Source organism: Convolutriloba macropyga, chromosome 2, assembly GCF_964194025.1.
Source record: "Convolutriloba macropyga chromosome 2, txConMacr16.3, whole genome shotgun sequence".
Lineage (NCBI taxonomy): Eukaryota > Metazoa > Xenacoelomorpha > Acoela > Convolutidae > Convolutriloba > Convolutriloba macropyga.
Genome location: NC_134469.1, coordinates 8,086,667 through 8,105,451, shown reverse-complemented (window position 1 = coordinate 8,105,451; position 18,785 = coordinate 8,086,667). Strand labels below are relative to the sequence as shown.

Sequence of the window (18,785 nt, the reverse complement as noted above, 5' to 3'; positions counted from 1 at the left end):
GAGTTGGTGCTGACTTGATTGAATTAGCTGCGCCAGAAATCGGAAATGTATTAGCTGGAAGGAAAAAGTTCAAATCTGCAGCCACAGATGTTGGAAAGAAAACTTTACGTAAACAACTAGGAGGAGGAAAACCTAGAAAACGACGTATTATTCGAAAACGCTCGCCAAAAATCAGTCGACGTCGTCGAACTAGGAGGGATATTTTTACCAAACTAAAATGAATACCAGATCAACAAATGACAGTAATTTCCGTTATGGACACTTTACAAATTCTTGCTTGGAGATTTTTGACAAAATTCCGGTTTTGGAACCAATTGAATCATCCCATATTCAAGAAGTTTATCCCAGCACTTCATTGGATGAAAGCAGCATTGAATTTGAATTTGAAACAGATAGAAGTATTTATCTCGATATGAGAGATATTCATTTACAAATTAAAGTTGGATTACAAAAGGGAAGATTATTTGACGATTTCATGAAAAAAGAGGAGCATGGAAAACCAGATATGGGTATGACTTTCACTGATGATGATTTACAATATTTGACTCATGTCAACAACTTGTTACACTCTCTTTTCTCCAACTGCGAAGTGTATTTAAACAATCAACAAGTGTACAACTCTAACGGACTCTATGGCCACAAAGCTCTGATATCCAATGAATTCAATGCTTCTACAATGAATAATGAAGGAATTTTGGCTTGTCATGGATACGAATTTGAGAAAGATCCTAGTGATTATGAAAAAAGTCCGTTCATAGATAGGGAAGAAGAGCTTTTGTTGAAAGATGGGGTTACCTTATATGGTAAACTTGCAATCGACTTATTTCAATGTGAAAAATTATTACTTCCAAATACAAAAATTAGACTCAAATTGATTCGAGCGAGACCAAATTTTTACATGATTTCCTACAATCCACATGTTTCCCTTAGAGTTCTTGACTGTTCACTTTTTACGAGACGTGTTGTCGTTAATGAGGTCTATCACCAGACAATCAAGTATCAACTAACACATCAACCAGCTTGCTATAATTTTATGGAGACAATTGCGCAAACATTTATTATTCCTTCTGGACAAAATCAATTTATTCAGGAAAATGTTTTCAATAATGCCCCAATCAGACGAATTGCAATAGCAATGAACACTAATTCAGCATTCACCGGACATTTTCAAGAAAATCCTTTTCATTATCGAAAGTTTGGACTGCGGGAGCTGAGAATTGTTCGAGGGGGGAGAGCTGTTGTCTCAATTGATACAACCAACAATTGTAGAGCTTATGTTACAACAATGAAGGCAATGAACTTCAACGAAGAAATTCCTGCGTTACCGAATGATTTCTTCACAGATCATTATGTGCTTGTATTCGATCTCACATCACTTCAAGATGCTGGTGAAAATGTTCATTATCCTGAACTCAGTGGGGAAAGTCTTCGTTTAGAAATGTTCTTTGAACGTCCGCTAACCAATGTTACCGAGTTAATTGTTCTCGGAGAACGAATCTCAACAGTTAAAATTGATCAGTTTGGAACAGTTGCTAAGAATGTCTGAAGAACTCTGCATTAATCAAGATTTTTTAATTTTCTTCTCAATTTTTTATGGTTTTTATATTATTGCCTTCTGCGTTGGAACATTTGTTGGATATGTACTTTCATCGCCCAGTTGCAACCCTTTCCACACTATAATATCAAGATAGGGAATGGATGAAAATTGGGGTAGACCTACTCCAAACTTATATGTATACCTTATTTGTGCAGTATTCCTGGGACTTTTAATCATCATTATTATCTTTCATCCCGATGTCACAGGTAATAGTGAAGACAGAGTAAGTGAATCTACAGGAGGTCTGATACGTAAAATTCCCCAATCTAAAGATTGTTGCTTTATTGAAAAGAACGAATCATTTCAACTTGATTGTAATGTGAGAAATCCCTGTTCAAACGGAGCTTGCGAATTGAAACAGAAGATTATTTGTCATGGATAATCAATCTCTTCAACAAATTATTGAACGCATTCCTGAGCTAAAATTCAAATACATTGGATCGTTTCCAGCAGATTTCATTCCAAATTTACCCAAATTCAGCTTTGCAATCATTAACACTGCTTCGAGTAAAGAAGTCGGTGAACATTGGATATTGATTGCTCGACTCAACAGAAGTTACTATTATGCGGATTCTCTGGCTCGATCAGTAACACATTACAAATTTTTAGGTAAAAAGTACCAAAAAATAATACATCGACCACTTCAGAATATGCAAAATTTGTGTGGATTCTACGCAATTTTTGCAGCATTTCAACTATTTAAGTTTTTCCAAACCAACTTGAACAATATTCATGATGTACACGTGTTAAATTTTATAAGTAACTATATGTAGTAGTGTTCATTTTGGTATTTAGTAAGCTGAAGTTAATAAAGTCGATAGTATATGTTTCTCGTAACTGTTTCTCGTGAGTTTTCTAAACTTTTTTTATCGAACTTTATTAACCACTCGGCTAAGTGTACCTTGATGTTCATTGAATTTTATACAATTTATTGTAAATGATTGAGTAATTTTGTATTTTGATGCTCATAATTTGTACTGTGTCTGTCATTTTATACTATTTTAATTCATTTTTTTCTTTTATTTAACATCTTTTTTCAAATAATGTACAAAAAATAATGCATATATGCATGTAATTAGCAAGATGGCGCAGTGGGAGCGCGCTGGGCCCATAACCCAGAGGACGGTAGATCAAAACTACCTCTTGCTATCTTGACTTTTTCCAATTAATGAGCGCGCAAAAGACATTTGTTACACAATTGATTCAAACAATTAGGGGAACAATCTTTGCAATTGACCTAAAATTTGTAAACAAAAATTCAACATGTCACATAATTACCCCTCAGATAACTAGGGTAATTGAAAACCCCCACCAATTAATTTCACAATTTAATAACATAAAATTTGTAAACAAAATTCAACCTGTCACATAATTACCCCTCACATAATTACAGCAATTAATTACCCACGCCAATTCTATTGTTCTCACGTAATCACTTAATAACTACACAAACATTGATATTTTCCCCTCAAAATTTCAGCCTATCAGGAGCGTCTCCGAACCTACCCCCCACATTTGCACCGACTATACTACTAGAAAATGTACATGCACAAATACATACACAAAACCTATACCCTATCTTAATACATGGCGGCACCTAATCAATACATGTCCGCGGCTATAACTAATCTCAATACATGTCGGCGGCTATTACTAATCTTAATACATGTCGGCGGCTATTACTAATCTTAATACATGTCGGCGGCTATTACTAATCTTAATACATGTCGGCGGCTATTACTAATCTTAATACATGTCGGCGCATAATCCTAATACATGTCGCCGGCTATAACTAATCTTAATACATGGCGGCTATACCCTATCTTAATACATTAACACCGCTATACCTAATCTTAATACATGCTAATTCATTCCCTATCTTAATACGTTAGGGAGGTCCCAAATCCCGGAAAATACGCTATACCCTATCTTAATACATGGGGGACCTCACCCACCCCGGGGAGTGTAGCTCACTATATTACTGCTTACCCAATTTCACAGTATGGTCATACCTGCATAAAATTGTGTAAATGAAACCTACAAACATGGCTTCTTAACTGCAGTTAGCGAGAAAAAGCCAAAAGCATAAAAAGGCAAGCGAATACCAACAATTAAAGCAATAATTAAAAAAAAATCAGTTTAAGTATTCAAGAATTTCAAAGCAGATGACATGATAGAACGTAATTGCGGCTAAACTCCTGGCCAGTATGACTGCATGGGAAATCTGATGCAACCGGTCATTAATGAGAATAAAAAAACAGGACATCAAAAGAACAAATCCGGATGAAACTCAAAGTTACTAGTTAAAAAAACAGTACCGAAGAGAAATTTGTTCAAAAAAACTAACACTACTAAACATATTCAATTAGTTTCAGTGCCACAAAAAGAACAACAGAATAGAATACTAGAAACAGGCCAAATCAAGACATTGCCGAAGCCGCAAAAACCAGTAGTAATCACTTATCACTTTGTCAATACCAGTGGATGCCTGGAAGTAATAAAATTTCATACGAAAACAATAAGATCATACATTACCGACACCCGTTGAGTCAATTGTTCTCAAACAGACGGCGAGCGGTGGACGTCGGTAGTACTAAGTCGGGGTTTAGGAGTGCTAGCAATAAGGCGTGTATTAGGGGGAAGGGGTTTAGCAGAACGGGGGTCATGGGCGCTCAAAATCAAAGGAAGTAACTCTTAAGATCAAGAACCCTGATTCACGCCAATAAAAAATTTCTCGGATCTTTTCCGTTTGTTCCCTCCAGCGTAGTGTGTGAATATGATTTGCCCACTGGAGCACTTTAATTATTCTAACATGATTTACTATGGAATGGCACATGCTCTAACTGGTAGTGGTAATGGGGGCACAAACGGAAAAAATCCGACGTATCCTCAAAACAGTTTCGATGAATAGCATATTAAGACTAGTAAGGCCTGCCACTCTAAAACACCCGCTCAGCCACTTAATGCACTCCACTCATCCACTTTTTACTTTAAACAATTTACTTTATCGCGCTTTTGAGAGGAAAGTTAGACGAAAAATCAGCCAAGCGAAACACGGCTACAAAAGACAGCATGACTAAAAAAATTGCCACTAACTTCGTTTGAGAGCAATTACCAAATAAAAGCAATACTCAAAAACTAACTGAGCTTACGAAAACAGTTTTAAAATTATACTAATCATAAACTACTGACGACAACCTCCTTAATGATAGGACTTTAAATAACTAAAAATACAGGCAAAACTCTAAATATCATCAAATTTGTTATGAAATCTTAATCTCACAATCATAAAACAAGACGCTGTTCAACTTAATCATGCAGGTGGACGCAGGCCTTTTAAAACCGTCAATGGTACCTTTCTTTAGTTAAACTAAGTGGCAATGCAAAAACGATTTTAATACAGACGAAAACTTAAAAAAATCCAAAAGTTTTATGACAACATTAAAAGTAAAAATCATTTAAAAAACAATCGATTTCCCTTATTGGACTCAAACAGTAGCATTAGGACACATGCATCGACTTGTTGAAGATCAAGAGAGCATCAAGAGATCAAAAACAGCAAACATAGCAGTGAAATTGCCGCACCTCAGAAGAAATTGTCTGCAAATTATCCGAACTTTTTCAAAAAAATACTCTCAACTCTAAAAGCAGTTTGAAAAAAATTACGCTTCGAAACTACTCAATCCTTTGCCTCGTAGATCGTCGCACATTGATTTCAATTGTCGAAATGTGCAGTTCTTAAAAAAGATGGCTCCCCATTATAATCTAAATCCCTTTCATCGTAAAAACAACGATAAGATAAAAAACAGCTTCGCTATGGGCCGACCGATTATTAACATGAAATTGTTCCTAATATTAACATGAATCCTCAAACACATCTCTAAAATTGATCCACAACTTACACAAAACTGAACAAAATTAGGGTAAAATGGAGAATGATCATTAAATTCTAAACTTGGATAACTCCTCGAAAAAGATTAACTTTGAGAATTTCTTTCCAATAAACAACTCTAGGCTTTTTAATATCACCATTCATGTTTCTCTACGTCAAATATATCGATCGGTCACAATTCACTGAAGAAAAAACCTCAGTTGAACATTTAGCCCCCCCCCCCCCCCACCCTCTAAGTGGGGTCAGAGCAATCAACCAGAAAATAATTACCACGTGTCACCTTAGTTCTATTAGGGTGAAATATGTACGGTTTCAAAATTGATACCATCACAATTTCAACAGCAATTGAAAAAAGCTCAATAAGTCCTTCATAAAATTTAAGTTCCATAAGTGAGTTCAGAAGTCATTTTTTGAGTGAGGTAAGTCACGCAATTGACCTAAAAGCAGAAATGACGTCACGCACAAAAATTTTATCTGCAAAGCAGTAGAAGTCACTGAAGTCATTGAAAAAGTCAATTCCAAGAAGTCAAGTTGTAGGAATCGAATCATCGATGGAGACGACGAATTAAAAGAATTTAGCAGGACAAGTCCTGACGTACAATTCAAAGAATTTTCATTGATAAAACAAAAAATTAGACCTAGAATGGTCCATGAGTGAACTGGGAAAACCATTTCTAAAATCAGATCAAAAAAATTAACAAATAAAATCAATGTCAAAATGCCGTATGTGAACAAAAAACCACTAGCGACAATTAGAAACTTGGTTAAAACAAAAAAAACTGGCCCTAGAATGAACTATGAATGGATTTGGAAAAATATTTAGAAACAAATACGATCCAAAAAAATCGAAAAAAAACAGTAAAAAATCAAAGTGCCCCATGTGAACAAAAAATCACTAGCGTGAAAGCGGATTTTTGTTTGAACACCGTTTTTTCTCACTCTACTTTAAAATTAGAGCGAAAAAATTTCACGCCGCAAAACTACTCGCCTTTTCGTTCCACTTCCTGTTTCTGCGTGATCAAAATCACTACTCCAATTTGACTTCAAAAATGAAAATGTGTGAACAGATCTTTAAAAAAAAGACAGCGCCCCAATACAATTCAAATTCTTTGAATTGTAAAAACCACGACGTCCCCAATAAAAGCCGCTATCGCTTCGCGGCTATTAAAAATATCAGAGCTATATACTTAAAGTACTTTTCGTGTCCCACGAGTTCTTACTTAATATTTATCCAGATGGCAACGGGAATTGATATATTTTCAGGCTGCATGATAGCAGATGCACTTACAAAAGCGATGGAAAACAAAACACGCGATATTTCAAGCATCTTTTCGAGTTTGGTATGAATGAAGTCAGAGACCTTCAAATAACTCAAACAGTCAAAACGTAGTTGCAAAATATGTAGTCATGCACTCTGTTTGAGCATTCTGTTATGCAAAAGTTTGAGAAATTTGAGTGAAAAAAATCTTGATCAATTGTCTCCCAGGAACACAGTTGTGCTTGACCACTGTTACTATTAATACTGGTGGCATTACCTTGAAGAACTGTCGCAGATCCTGCAGCGAGATGAAACCCTTGGCCTTCCTATCGATGTTGTTGAAGGCACTCTTGTACCGGTTGATCTCGTCAGAGGTCAGACTGACTGGAACAGAGGCCAAGTAATCCTTCCTCGCTTGTGCACCCATTTGTTCGGACACGAACTGCTGTGCCGCTTTGATTTCACTCTACACAAAATGAAGAGACCATCTAAAAATGGAATATACGCTATATACATCAACGACATATTGACTACTGCCAATACGCAGGCAAGGATGAAGGGAGTTGCAAAAATTCCATTGAATTTCCGTGCCAGAAGACATAACCTACTGATCATCCAAGTGGCAGCAAAGAGACTTCCAAGCATTTTTTTCTAGAATAGTCATGAAGATAATAACTTGAACAAATATTGCGATGCAAAAAGACAGACAAAACCTTTTAAAAAACAGTCAAAAGTTTATTCACGTAAAACAAACTTTCTCTAATTAATCCAAACAAAACATTTTACAGAAAAAGCCAAACGACTGGTGGGAGCTCTGATCTATTTCAGCCTGCTTCAGTCGGCGGGGGGGGGGGGCGGGTGGGCAATTCGCTCTTCAATTTTCAGACAATTTGCCTGTTAATTTGCGCATGCAGTACACGTGACCCCCAAGTGGAGCCAATAGTTTGCCTGGAGGAAATTCGACGTCCATAAATTAAACGGAGCATCCAAATAACCTGAAGATTGCGAAAAACAGCCGCTATTGATTAACATAACAGCGATTGGGATTGAAAGAAAAGAAAAAGATGATTGATATTTTCCAAAAGCAAACTAATTTGATGTCATGCCATAGTCAGACGCAATCCTTTTTCTTAATGAGGTGATACAGGCCAGTATAAATACCATTAGCAATTAGAGATAGTAACGCTTATAAGAACAATGTTTAAGTAGCGGTATTTAAAATTGGTCTTTATGTGTTTATCCCGTTTATATTCTTGAAATCGTTTTAATAACTCCGTTTAATTGAGATTGTTTTGCGGAACAATCGCTGATTAGAAGAGCTTTGGGCACAATGAGCGAAGAAAAGAACTAAACTCGAGAAGTCAAAGATTTCACGCAAAAATTACACGTTGAAAAAGCTGCGATATATGGTCAAGCGAAATCTTTTCTTGACGAAAACAAAACAGGACCAGCTCTGAAAAACAATCCAAATAATTGAATTAAAGACAAAACTACTGTACCTGACCAGCAGAGCAATTGAACAATGGTGGCCAAACAGACCAACATGGTTTAAAAAAATGGAGAAAAACAAAGCATTCAAAGTTATATACTTGAGGATCAGCGCGCTGGATACCAATGTCTTCGTTCAATAATCTAAGAAAAAATTATTGAACGAACACATGAACGAAAATAATCTAAAACAGACCAAAAAATTCTTCTTCATTAAGGCTGATATGTTATAATTTGATTAAGAATCTGTATTTTGCTGTATTTTTGCCTCTATTAGCTGCTCTCTAATAAACTTCATTTAGAGTGACACACACACTCATTTGACCTTATCTCTTTGAATTAAAGTAAATAAAAGTCAATTTCAAAATAAGGAAGTCATTTTTGTGAGCAAGGTAAGTCAAGTGTTACCAAAATTTTAATCACCCAAATGGACCAAAAACTCGCTCCACTAAGAGCGAAAAATGTCGTAACGCACGCAATTCAGTTGAAATTGTATGAACGAATGAACAAAAAGCAGATTTGAAGTTGTCGTGACGTCATGTGGCCATAACAAATATCGCGACGACGAAATAAAAAAAGGCCAAAAATAGCTCCAACTATGGCTGTGCGGCTATTAAAAATTATTTAAAAAAGCTCTAGAACTAGAAAATATTCTAGAAGCTGACGAAAAGTTCATGACGCTAATGTCAGCAGCGCCACTATTATGCAAAAAAAAAAATTAAGCATTAACCTAAGCATACGCTTTCAAAAATTTCCTTTGCCTCAAGAGATCAAAAACTCGAAAAATCAATGGAATTCTCAGAAAATTGAAATCCAAGTTTTAAAAAAGCCAAGGTTTATAAAAGCGGCTAAAACTAAAAACTAACCAGTAACCCATCACCAATCCCTTACAAGTTTTTTGGCACCTAAAGATCGATAGCTATGACCACTCGCAAAATGACCACCTTTTAAAATAATAGCTTATTTAATTGAAAAGTCGCTAACAATTGAGATAATAATGTCTTGAATACAATTTGATTGCCACTAACTATGAAAACCATTCAATAAACCCATTTTCAAGCTTCAGAAAACATTCACAGGCTTATGAAGCTCTAAAACATTGGAAAACTACAATAAAACTTGAAAACGTGGAAAAAAATTGAAATCTTTATTGAAACGTCGCCAATTCCTCAAAACATTTGTCTCTGAAATACATCAAATAACCCAACATCACGCAGTGAAAAGTTTCATTTGTCCTTAAGGATTGGAAAAACTATCAAAAATATAAACATAGCTGGCAGCTTGCTAGAAAATAGCGACAGTAGCTTTTTAGATCTGCAGTCTCAAAAAGATGGTAAAAAACAGAGCAAAAAAATTCTTTGCATTAAATGCTGAGACGCTATATTTTTTAAAATTTGATTAAGAATCTGTGTATCTTATTGCTTCTTCTATTCGCTACTCTCAAATAACCTCCAGTTAAAGTGACACACGCAGTTGACCTTCTCCTTGAAGTCAATTTAAAAAAAATCATTTTGAAAGAGGGGGTTATTTTTAAGAGTGAGGTAAGTCAATGTGTGGACCAAACACTTAATCACGCGAAGCAACACAAACACTCGCTCCAGCAATAGTAAAACTGCCAAAATCGTCACGACGAAAAAAGCAGCACAAACCCTGACACAATTCCAAAAATTTTTATTGAATAAACAAAACAAACAGGACCTAAAATGGAATATGAATGGATTGGGAAAACAATTTTAAAAAATCAGATCGAAAAAAATAAGAAAGTAAAAAATCAATGTCAAAATGCCGTATGTGAACCAAAAACTACAAGCAACCCGAGAGCGAATTTCGGCCCAAACACCACTTGCTTTTTCACTCCACTTCCTGTTTCGGTGTGAACAAAATCTTCACTATAATTTAACTTTAAAAATCATGAAAATGTGTGAACAAATCTTCGAAAAAAATACAGCGCCCAAACACAATTTAAATTCTTTGAATTTAAAAAACCAAGAGAATGCCAATTATAGCCCCAGCTATTGCTTTGAGGCTATTAAAAACCATTATCAATTATTATAACATAAGAAAAATTATTGCTTGCAAAGACCTTTATTAAATTTGACAAACGTCAATTTAAGACTAATTCAGCAAAAACCTCAACAACTTTTCCTGTTTATTCCGGTTTGAACGCTTAAAAACATGGAAAAATGTGTGAAAACCTCGTACAAAAAGACAGCACCAATATTATCTAATTCTTGTATTGTAAAAACAAATAGGTCCGCTATATTAGCCGGCTGAAAAAGAGGGGGGCTATTAGACTCTTAATTTTTCACGTGAATCATTTACAGCTTCAAATACACTTCAACAAGTTTCATTTGTCCTTAAGGATTGGAAAAACTATCAAAAACATAAACATAGCTGGCAGCTTGCTAGAAAATAGCGACAGTAGCTTTGTAGATCTGCAGTCTCAAAAAGATGGTAAAAAACAGAGCAAAAAAATTCTTTGCATTAAATGCTGAGACGCTATATTTTTTAAAATTTGATTAAGAATCTGTGTATCTTATTGCTTCTTCTATTCGCTACTCTCAAATAACCTCCAGTTAAAGTGACACACGCAGTTGACCTTCTCCTTGAAGTCAATTTAAAAAAAATCATTTTGAAAGAGGGGGTTATTTTTAAGAGTGAGGTAAGTCAATGTGTGGACCAAACACTTAATCACGCGAAGCAACACAAACACTCGCTCCAGCAATAGTAAAACTGCCAAAATCGTCACGACGAAAAAAAAGGACAAACCCTGACACAATTCCAAAAATTTTTATTGAATAAACAAAACAAACAGGACCTAGAATGGAATATGAATGGATTGGGAAAACAATTTTAAAAAATCAGATCGAAAAAAATAAGAAAGTAAAAAATCAATGTCAAAATGCCGTATGTGAACCAAAAACTACAAGCAACCCGAGAGCGAATTTCGGCCCAAACACCACTTGCTTTTTCGCTCCACTTCCTGTTTCGGTGTGACCAAAATCTTCACTACAATTTAACTTTAAAAATCATGAAAATGTGTGAACAAATCTTCGAAAAAAATACAGCGCCCAAACACAATTTAAATTCTTTGAATTTAAAAAACCAAGAGAATGCCAATTATAGCCCCAGCTATTGCTTTGAGGCTATTAAAAACCATTATCAATTATTATAACATAAGAAAAATTATCGCTTGCAAAGACCTTTATTAACTTTGACAAACGTCAATTTAAGACTGATTCAGCAAAAACCTCAACAACTTTTCCTGTTTATTCCGGTTTGAACGCTTAAAAACATGGAAAAATGTGTGAAAACCTCGCACAAAAAGACAGCACCAATATTATCTAATTCTTGTATTGTAAAAACAAATAGGTCCGCTATATTAGCCGGCTGAAAAAGAGGGGGGCTATTAGACTCTTAATTTTTCACGTGAATCATTTACAGCTTCAAATACACTTCAACAAGTTTCATTTGTCCTTAAGGATTGGAAAAACTATCAAAAATATAAACATAGCTGGCAGCTTGCTAGAAAATAGCGACAGTAGCTTTTTAGATCTGCAGTCTCAAAAAGATGGTAAAAAACAGAGCAAAAAAATTCTTTGCATTAAATGCTGAGACGCTATATTTTTTAAAATTTGATTAAGAATCTGTGTATCTTATTGCTTCTTCTATTCGCTACTCTCAAATAACCTCCAGTTAAAGTGACACACGCAGTTGACCTTCTCCTTGAAGTCAATTTAAAAAAAATCATTTTGAAAGAGGGGGTTATTTTTAAGAGTGAGGTAAGTCAATGTGTGGACCAAACACTTAATCACGCGAAGCAACACAAACACTCGCTCCAGCAATAGTAAAACTGCCAAAATCGTCACGACGAAAAAAAAAGGACAAACCCTGACACAATTCCAAAAATTTTTATTGAATAAACAAAACAAACAGGACCTAGAATGGAATATGAATGGATTGGGAAAACAATTTTAAAAAATCAGATCGAAAAAAATAAGAAAGTAAAAAATCAATGTCAAAATGCCGTATGTGAACCAAAAACTACAAGCAACCCGAGAGCGAATTTCGGCCCAAACACCACTTGCTTTTTCGCTCCACTTCCTGTTTCGGTGTGACCAAAATCTTCACTACAATTTAACTTTAAAAATCATGAAAATGTGTGAACAAATCTTCGAAAAAAATACAGCGCCCAAACACAATTTAAATTCTTTGAATTTAAAAAACCAAGAGAATGCCAATTATAGCCCCAGCTATTGCTTTGAGGCTATTAAAAACCATTATCAATTATTATAACATAAGAAAAATTATCGCTTGCAAAGACCTTTATTAACTTTGACAAACGTCAATTTAAGACTAATTCAGCAAAAACCTCAACAACTTTTCCTGTTTATTCCGGTTTGAACGCTTAAAAACATGGAAAAATGTGTGAAAACCTCGTACAAAAAGACAGCACCAATATTATCTAATTCTTGTATTGTAAAAACAAATAGGTCCGCTATATTAGCCGGCTGAAAAAGAGGGGGGCTATTAGACTCTTAATTTTTCACGTGAATCATTTACAGCTTCAAATACACTTCAACAAACTTCACTTTTCCTAAGAGTCGTGAGAATACAGCACCAAAAACGATTCAAATTCTTTGATTGGTAAAAAGTCAAGAGTACCGCAATACAGATGCTACAGCCGCAATTCTCTCATCGGTTTGGATTGGCTAAAGCAACTATTGGCGATACAACTTTAAGTTGAAAGTTCTTTTAAAATGGTTCTTTCCAGCTATCGACCAGTCGGTACTGAAATTGACCGATCAAAATCATACAGTTACGAATCAAAATGATGCACTTACTGCTTTTCTGTCTTTGGACCACTTGAGTTTCTTGGCCATCAAGTCAGCAATCTTAGGAATAGCCTCTTGTGCACTTTGGGTGTTGAGGAAGGCAATCCTAGTCCTCCTGGCCAGCACATCTGTGACAGTCTCAGCGTACTCCTGCATTGCGTACTGGACTTCCGCTTCCAAATAAGGAAAGTTAGAAACAATTCTCTTTCCCACAAGCGGCCACCGCTCGCCTGTAGCCCTAGCCAGTTTTGCTACTTCGATAGACTTCGTTCCGTAGGTCTCCGAGAGGTGCCTTGCAACTTCTGTGTCCAAACCGAAATCCTGCAACACAATTTTTTCGGTGTCCTTCTTTTTCAACCATGTTAATTTGAGGCCCCATCATTTAGCATCGATTAGAATTCCTTATAAATAGAACAATCTATAATGAGAAAAGAGTTTAGAAAATTTGACATTCGTAGGCTCGGGGAAAGGCTTGTAGAAGGAAAAGGATTGATGGGGTCAAAAAAAGGTGAAAAGAAGTAAAAAAAAATTTAACTCTTTTGACTCAACTTAACTTTATTTGAAAGACTAGATTATATATTTTAACAGAAAAATACCATGCCAGTTAAAAATGCAAGGCAAAATGCGCACAAAAAGTTGCCGTTAATGTTTTGCTTAACCCTTCGAAAGACAGAAATCCATTTAATTAAGCAGACCAATTTCAAAGCATGGTAGAATAATTCGCCACATTACGTTCCCGTAACTCAAAAATTATGATTAGGTCAAATCACTTTTGCTAACCTGGACTAGTCTAATGTAGAAGTTCGGTGTCCATCCCTCCCCTCCCTCGAGAAAGAGTCCGTCAGTTTGACTAGCCTCACTCAGCTTTGGCTCCAACTGGCACGCCTTAATGGCCGCATCCACAGTGTGGATAGCCATTGATCTATAAGTAGTCCATTTGCCACCTAAAACAGCACGCTTTCTTTGGATAAGTAAAAAAGACAGCTGATGGCCAATGTTTCAAAATGTTTCTATGCGTTCCATTTTTTCATAATTTTGAATTTAATTACGCTCACAAACGTTCGCAGAGCATTCGGATATTAAAAGATCGATATGCAAGAACGGAGAGAACCCTAACAACCGTCACAGTGAAATTAGTTTTCGACTGCTCTAGTTAACTATCATTCGGCATACACTGAACAATTGCATCGAGCTCAAGAAAGTGTGTTACTCATTTGTTCAACACATGGAGTTAAAAAAAGTTCTGGCTGATCATAGGTCTGACCTGCAAGAGTAACTAAATTGGTGTCATCGACCTCGACGATGTGGTTCCGAGCAAGTGACTGGGTGTCTCCTTTGGAGGGATCTTTGACTAGTGGTCGAATTCCACTCCATGCAGCACGAACATCACCTCTCCTCACTTGAACACAACACGCCTTGATTTGATTCAGCGAATTTAACCGCTTTACAACAAAGTTACAAGAAATTAGGAAAGCTAAAAACTGGAGCTTGAAATGCTGCAACAACTTGAAGCTGTTGTTGCGGCATTTTATTTTGAATACGCTCCAGCAGAAAACTATAGCGCACAAATTTCAACAGTAAATTAATTAATCCCAGTTATTTTCCAAAATGTGGAAATATTAGAATTTACATCGTAGGAATGGCATAGAATATTAGCCCGCAGCATACTGCTTCAAAAAAGTTTCCAAACGACAGAAGTATTGATTAACCCATCTAGGACATTAAATTCTAGAACCAAGAAAGCCTCCCTTATGTACACGCCATCCAACAACTTGCTACATGTTCCTGATGTTCCAATTCCCAATTAATCGCGGTATAAAGAGCCCTCCCTTTTCATTCAAAGAATTGATCACTCTCCATAATAAATAACCTTGCACGTCCGGAGACAGGTAGTGTCTGACTTCATCGAGAATGAAAGAGATCTCTGCCTCTGAGGGCTTTGGGTTGAACGTCGGTTCACAGGGCAGATCAGTGGTGCCGGCTATTGTGTGGTTCTGCCAGGGCAAGAAGAAAATCACTCGTCCATCGCTTGTCTCAGGGTCCAGCAGACCCATAGAATCAGGACTAAAACACGTCCGCTCGTCTAAATATGATTTATGACTTTGCTGATGAAATGAGTTTCGAGGACCAGTATCTAGATTGATTCAATGGCGTGATGTTGCTTCAATTTAAGTTGTAGCAAACACATACTCTTACCGTCAACATCAAAAAATACTAGACCGTAATAAACTTAACAATGAAAGCGGACTATAATTAGTATGTATAAACTATAAAAGCTAGCTCAACTTCGAGTTGAAACAGACAACAGTTAGTGCAGATACAGACAATATTTTCTTCACAGGTGCCAACGGAAACTGCAAATTTGTTCACGAGGGAGGGGCTGAATAATTACTAGTATGGGTTTTTTAGTACAGTGTACCTGTAGTAGTCAGGGAGTATGATGTGTACCCCTGAGGATGGTTGGCAGATTGGCTTGAACTTGTCTGAACCCATCTGTCTGATGCTGTCTGTGAATGGCCCAGTCGCATTCACCACACACTTGGCATTCACCTTGAACTCCTCTCCTATCATATACACACAGTAATAAACCGCCTCTGTTATACGAGAATTCGCGGGCATAACCCGGACAAAAATACAAAGCTATTGAATTAGTGATTGGCATAACACCCTGAACAACTGAAAGAGCAAACAAAAAACAAAGATTGCAGAAAAAGACCTTTTCGAAAAATTAAATGAAAAAGAAAGCACACTTTTGCCTAGCATAAAATTATCTATTCGTCTGTAGTTTTGCATAAAAATCAGGGATTACCAGTATCGTCAACCATATACAAGAACCATATGTGGTTCTAAAAAGTACATACAAAAATTTCCTACCATCTTGTTATACTAGATACCTAAAATCTTTCGTGCACCCAAAATTAAACAAGTTATGGATCTTTTCCGTTTGTGCTCCAGTACGTTATGAACTCCCCAGTAACAGAGCACATTTCATTGCAAAACAAATTATGTAAAAATATGGCATGCGTCTGAGGGGTGCGCATAATAGGTAACCACTAAGCTCGAGGGGGGGGGGGGGGGGCGTAAACGGAAAAGATCCCAAATTATATTGGATTAAGGATCATGCGATGTTTACTTACCCGACAGGAGGTCCTTGCATACAGCCCCACAGACCTTTCCTTGGTCGTTTTTGAGTAGTTGGGTGACTTTTGTGTGGTTTGCACACTCTGTGCCATATCTGATAGCTGTCACAATCAGAGACATGTTCATTCGTGCGTCATTCTGCTGACCTAAACGAAACTAAATTGCTATATCATTTGCTAGATAGGCAGATATCATTAAGAGCTTTAAGTGTTATTTAACAACGGCAAAAAAGTTTGAAACAGAACCTGACAAACAAGGTGACTTTTTAAAATATCCGGATCTTTTCCGTTTGTGCCCCCCCCCAGTAAATTATGCCCCCCCCCGTTACTGAGCACGGTCCATTACATAGTCATTCATCATGTAAAAATATGGCACGTGAGTCTGGGGGCGCAAATAATTTGTGCCCACTAAGATGGGGGGGGGGGGACAAACGGAAAAGATCCAAATATCCTTCCAAACGCTTTGAAAACCAATTGCGCATTTCAGTTCCGCCACATATTAGCTGGGAATCTCTATACTAACTAGTTTATCCTTTTTGTTCCAGCGTTTTTGTCCGATTGACATTTTATCTAGAAGTATGCGAGTGGTATTAGAAAGATCCTCGAGCGTAGAATCTTTTAGTTGGAGGATTTATGCAAATTATTTCAAATTTTCAAACTTTTGGGTAATTTTAATTTATATTTTTGTTCACTTCTAGTGTCAGTCTTGGACTGCAGTTTAGTATTTTTTTCTCAACCACGTCATAAAACAAATTTTATTTGATCAATCATTTGAAAAAGTTGCTATATTTATATAATCTTGCGGTTTTTTCCTACTTCAGCCAAAACTTAGATAATTAGGCGCAAATAATCCAGTAACAAATAAGATTTCATTCAAAACACAAATAATCCGATTTCAGTTAAATTTGACCTTTTTTTAAAGTTTTTAAGCACAACCGTATTTTCAACTCCGATGAGCCGTTGACAAATCGATACTACAAAATCAATATATTGGTCTTCAGTTTCGACAAGACAAATCCTTAGATGCATAGATTCAATTACACTTCTGCGCTCACAGAATCCATTTTGCATTCAAAAACATTTTAGACAAAAAATGTGTGCAGCAGAAAATACTCTCGTCTGATGAATGTTTTCTTCTGGTCAATTTTCTATCAAATCTCACATCACAAAAACTGTTTGCATTTTAAGTATAGCTCATAGCTATAGACGGTCCCAGAACCGTTTCTTACTCATACTTCCGTTATAACGTCTGCATTATTCATTCAAATCTATTTTTAGTCAATTCTGGAGAAGTATCCTAGGATTTATTATTTGTTAGCAAATAACTTCAGTTCGCTGGTTCTTAGGAAATTATCAAAACGGGAAAACAACTCTCCCTGATCAATAAATTCGTGTGCACTCTGAGCTTAGTGCCGATACCTTAACAATGGAACACCTCTAGCATAAAATCAAATTTTCCGTCAAATTTATTTGTCATTAAACAGAATTGATTTTATGGAGACAATTTTTAGCTTCTCCGAATCAGGAAACCACAAAGCAATAGAAATAAGCAAAACTGAACGGCCAACAACCCTATAAAACTTCAAACCGATTTTCAAAATAGAAAACGATAATTTTCAAATAAGTAGAGTAAAACAATCGATACGTTGAAAAACAAGACCATGGTTCAAATTACAACACTTTCAGTCGACTGAATGTAGATACATTCCGACAACATATTTCTGAAAAATCATTACAAAAATTCTAAAAATTAATTAATTCTGTTGGAGTGGGAGGGGCGAGAGGAAGGGGACCTTAATGGGGGTCGACTATGCGTAGTTGTTGAAGCTCAAGCTTCAATATTTCATAATTTGACTTTTGCATGATTTGATTTCTAACTTTAGTTCATATGTTTCCATGCTAATTTATCGCTGAAACCAAAGTTTGTGAATTCACTATTGTCAAATCGATCTTCTAAGCAAGTTGGTCAACATTGGTGACCCCGAAACAACGAACTGCAACTTAAAACCTCTGAGATAAAATTAAAAATGTAAAGACATTGAAAAAAAAAATTGACGTAAAGACAGGGAGTACCTTTGAATTCTTCTCAATACCGAATTTCTGTATTCACAAAACTCAATGTTTTCTTTATTTTAGAACAATTTAGAACTGCAACTACAGCCCGTCAACGAATACGAAAAAAAGAGAGGGAAAATTCAAAACTCACAAAAGGGAAGAACAGAAAAAATGCAGAGATAGCATAATCAAATACAAATTCCAAACGAGAAGGAAAATAGTTTCAGAATATGACAAGAGAAGGAAGGATTGTTTGTCAGCAACCAATTTTTGAAGTTCTATATTTCTAACAAAGAACAAAGTAACAAAAAAGAGTCTCAATCCGAAGTAACCTATATCTATATAACCCTATTTACCTATATATATTTATATAACTATTATCATATTTATAAAGAAAAAGACTTTGTCCACGCGTCTTTGTTATCATTAAAAAAGATTTATAGTGCAAATAGGCCTAATCAGCATCACAACTTATTGCAAAAAACCGCTGCCTTTTTTAGAAAACAGTTTAGTAGATATA

General features: G+C 35.9%; 1 protein-coding gene and 1 non-coding gene across 4 annotated transcripts in view; one reads left to right on the top strand and one right to left on the bottom strand.

Moving 5' to 3' along the window:
* LOC142356167 (glycerol-3-phosphate dehydrogenase, mitochondrial-like) overlaps positions 1-18,785 on the bottom strand; it is an 86,911-nt gene that overhangs the window by 44,712 nt on the left and 23,414 nt on the right. For all 3 annotated transcript variants that reach the window (XR_012761372.1, XM_075408141.1, XM_075408134.1), the window contains exons 5-11: positions 16,208-16,357; positions 15,490-15,634; positions 14,941-15,134; positions 14,335-14,469; positions 13,851-14,014; positions 13,080-13,391; positions 7,025-7,213 (exon numbers count right to left, since the gene is read on the bottom strand). Coding sequence is in view for 2 of the 3 variants with exons in the window: in XM_075408141.1 (XP_075264256.1) it covers positions 7,025-7,213; positions 13,080-13,391; positions 13,851-14,014; positions 14,335-14,469; positions 14,941-15,134; positions 15,490-15,634; positions 16,208-16,357 (1,289 nt within the window). In the remaining variant the exon portion in view is untranslated. The remainder of the gene's footprint in view (positions 1-7,024; positions 7,214-13,079; positions 13,392-13,850; positions 14,015-14,334; positions 14,470-14,940; positions 15,135-15,489; positions 15,635-16,207; positions 16,358-18,785) is intronic.
* On the top strand, positions 2,675-2,746 carry Trnam-cau (transfer RNA methionine (anticodon CAU)). The gene has a single exon. It is a non-coding gene; the product is annotated as a tRNA-Met (tRNA).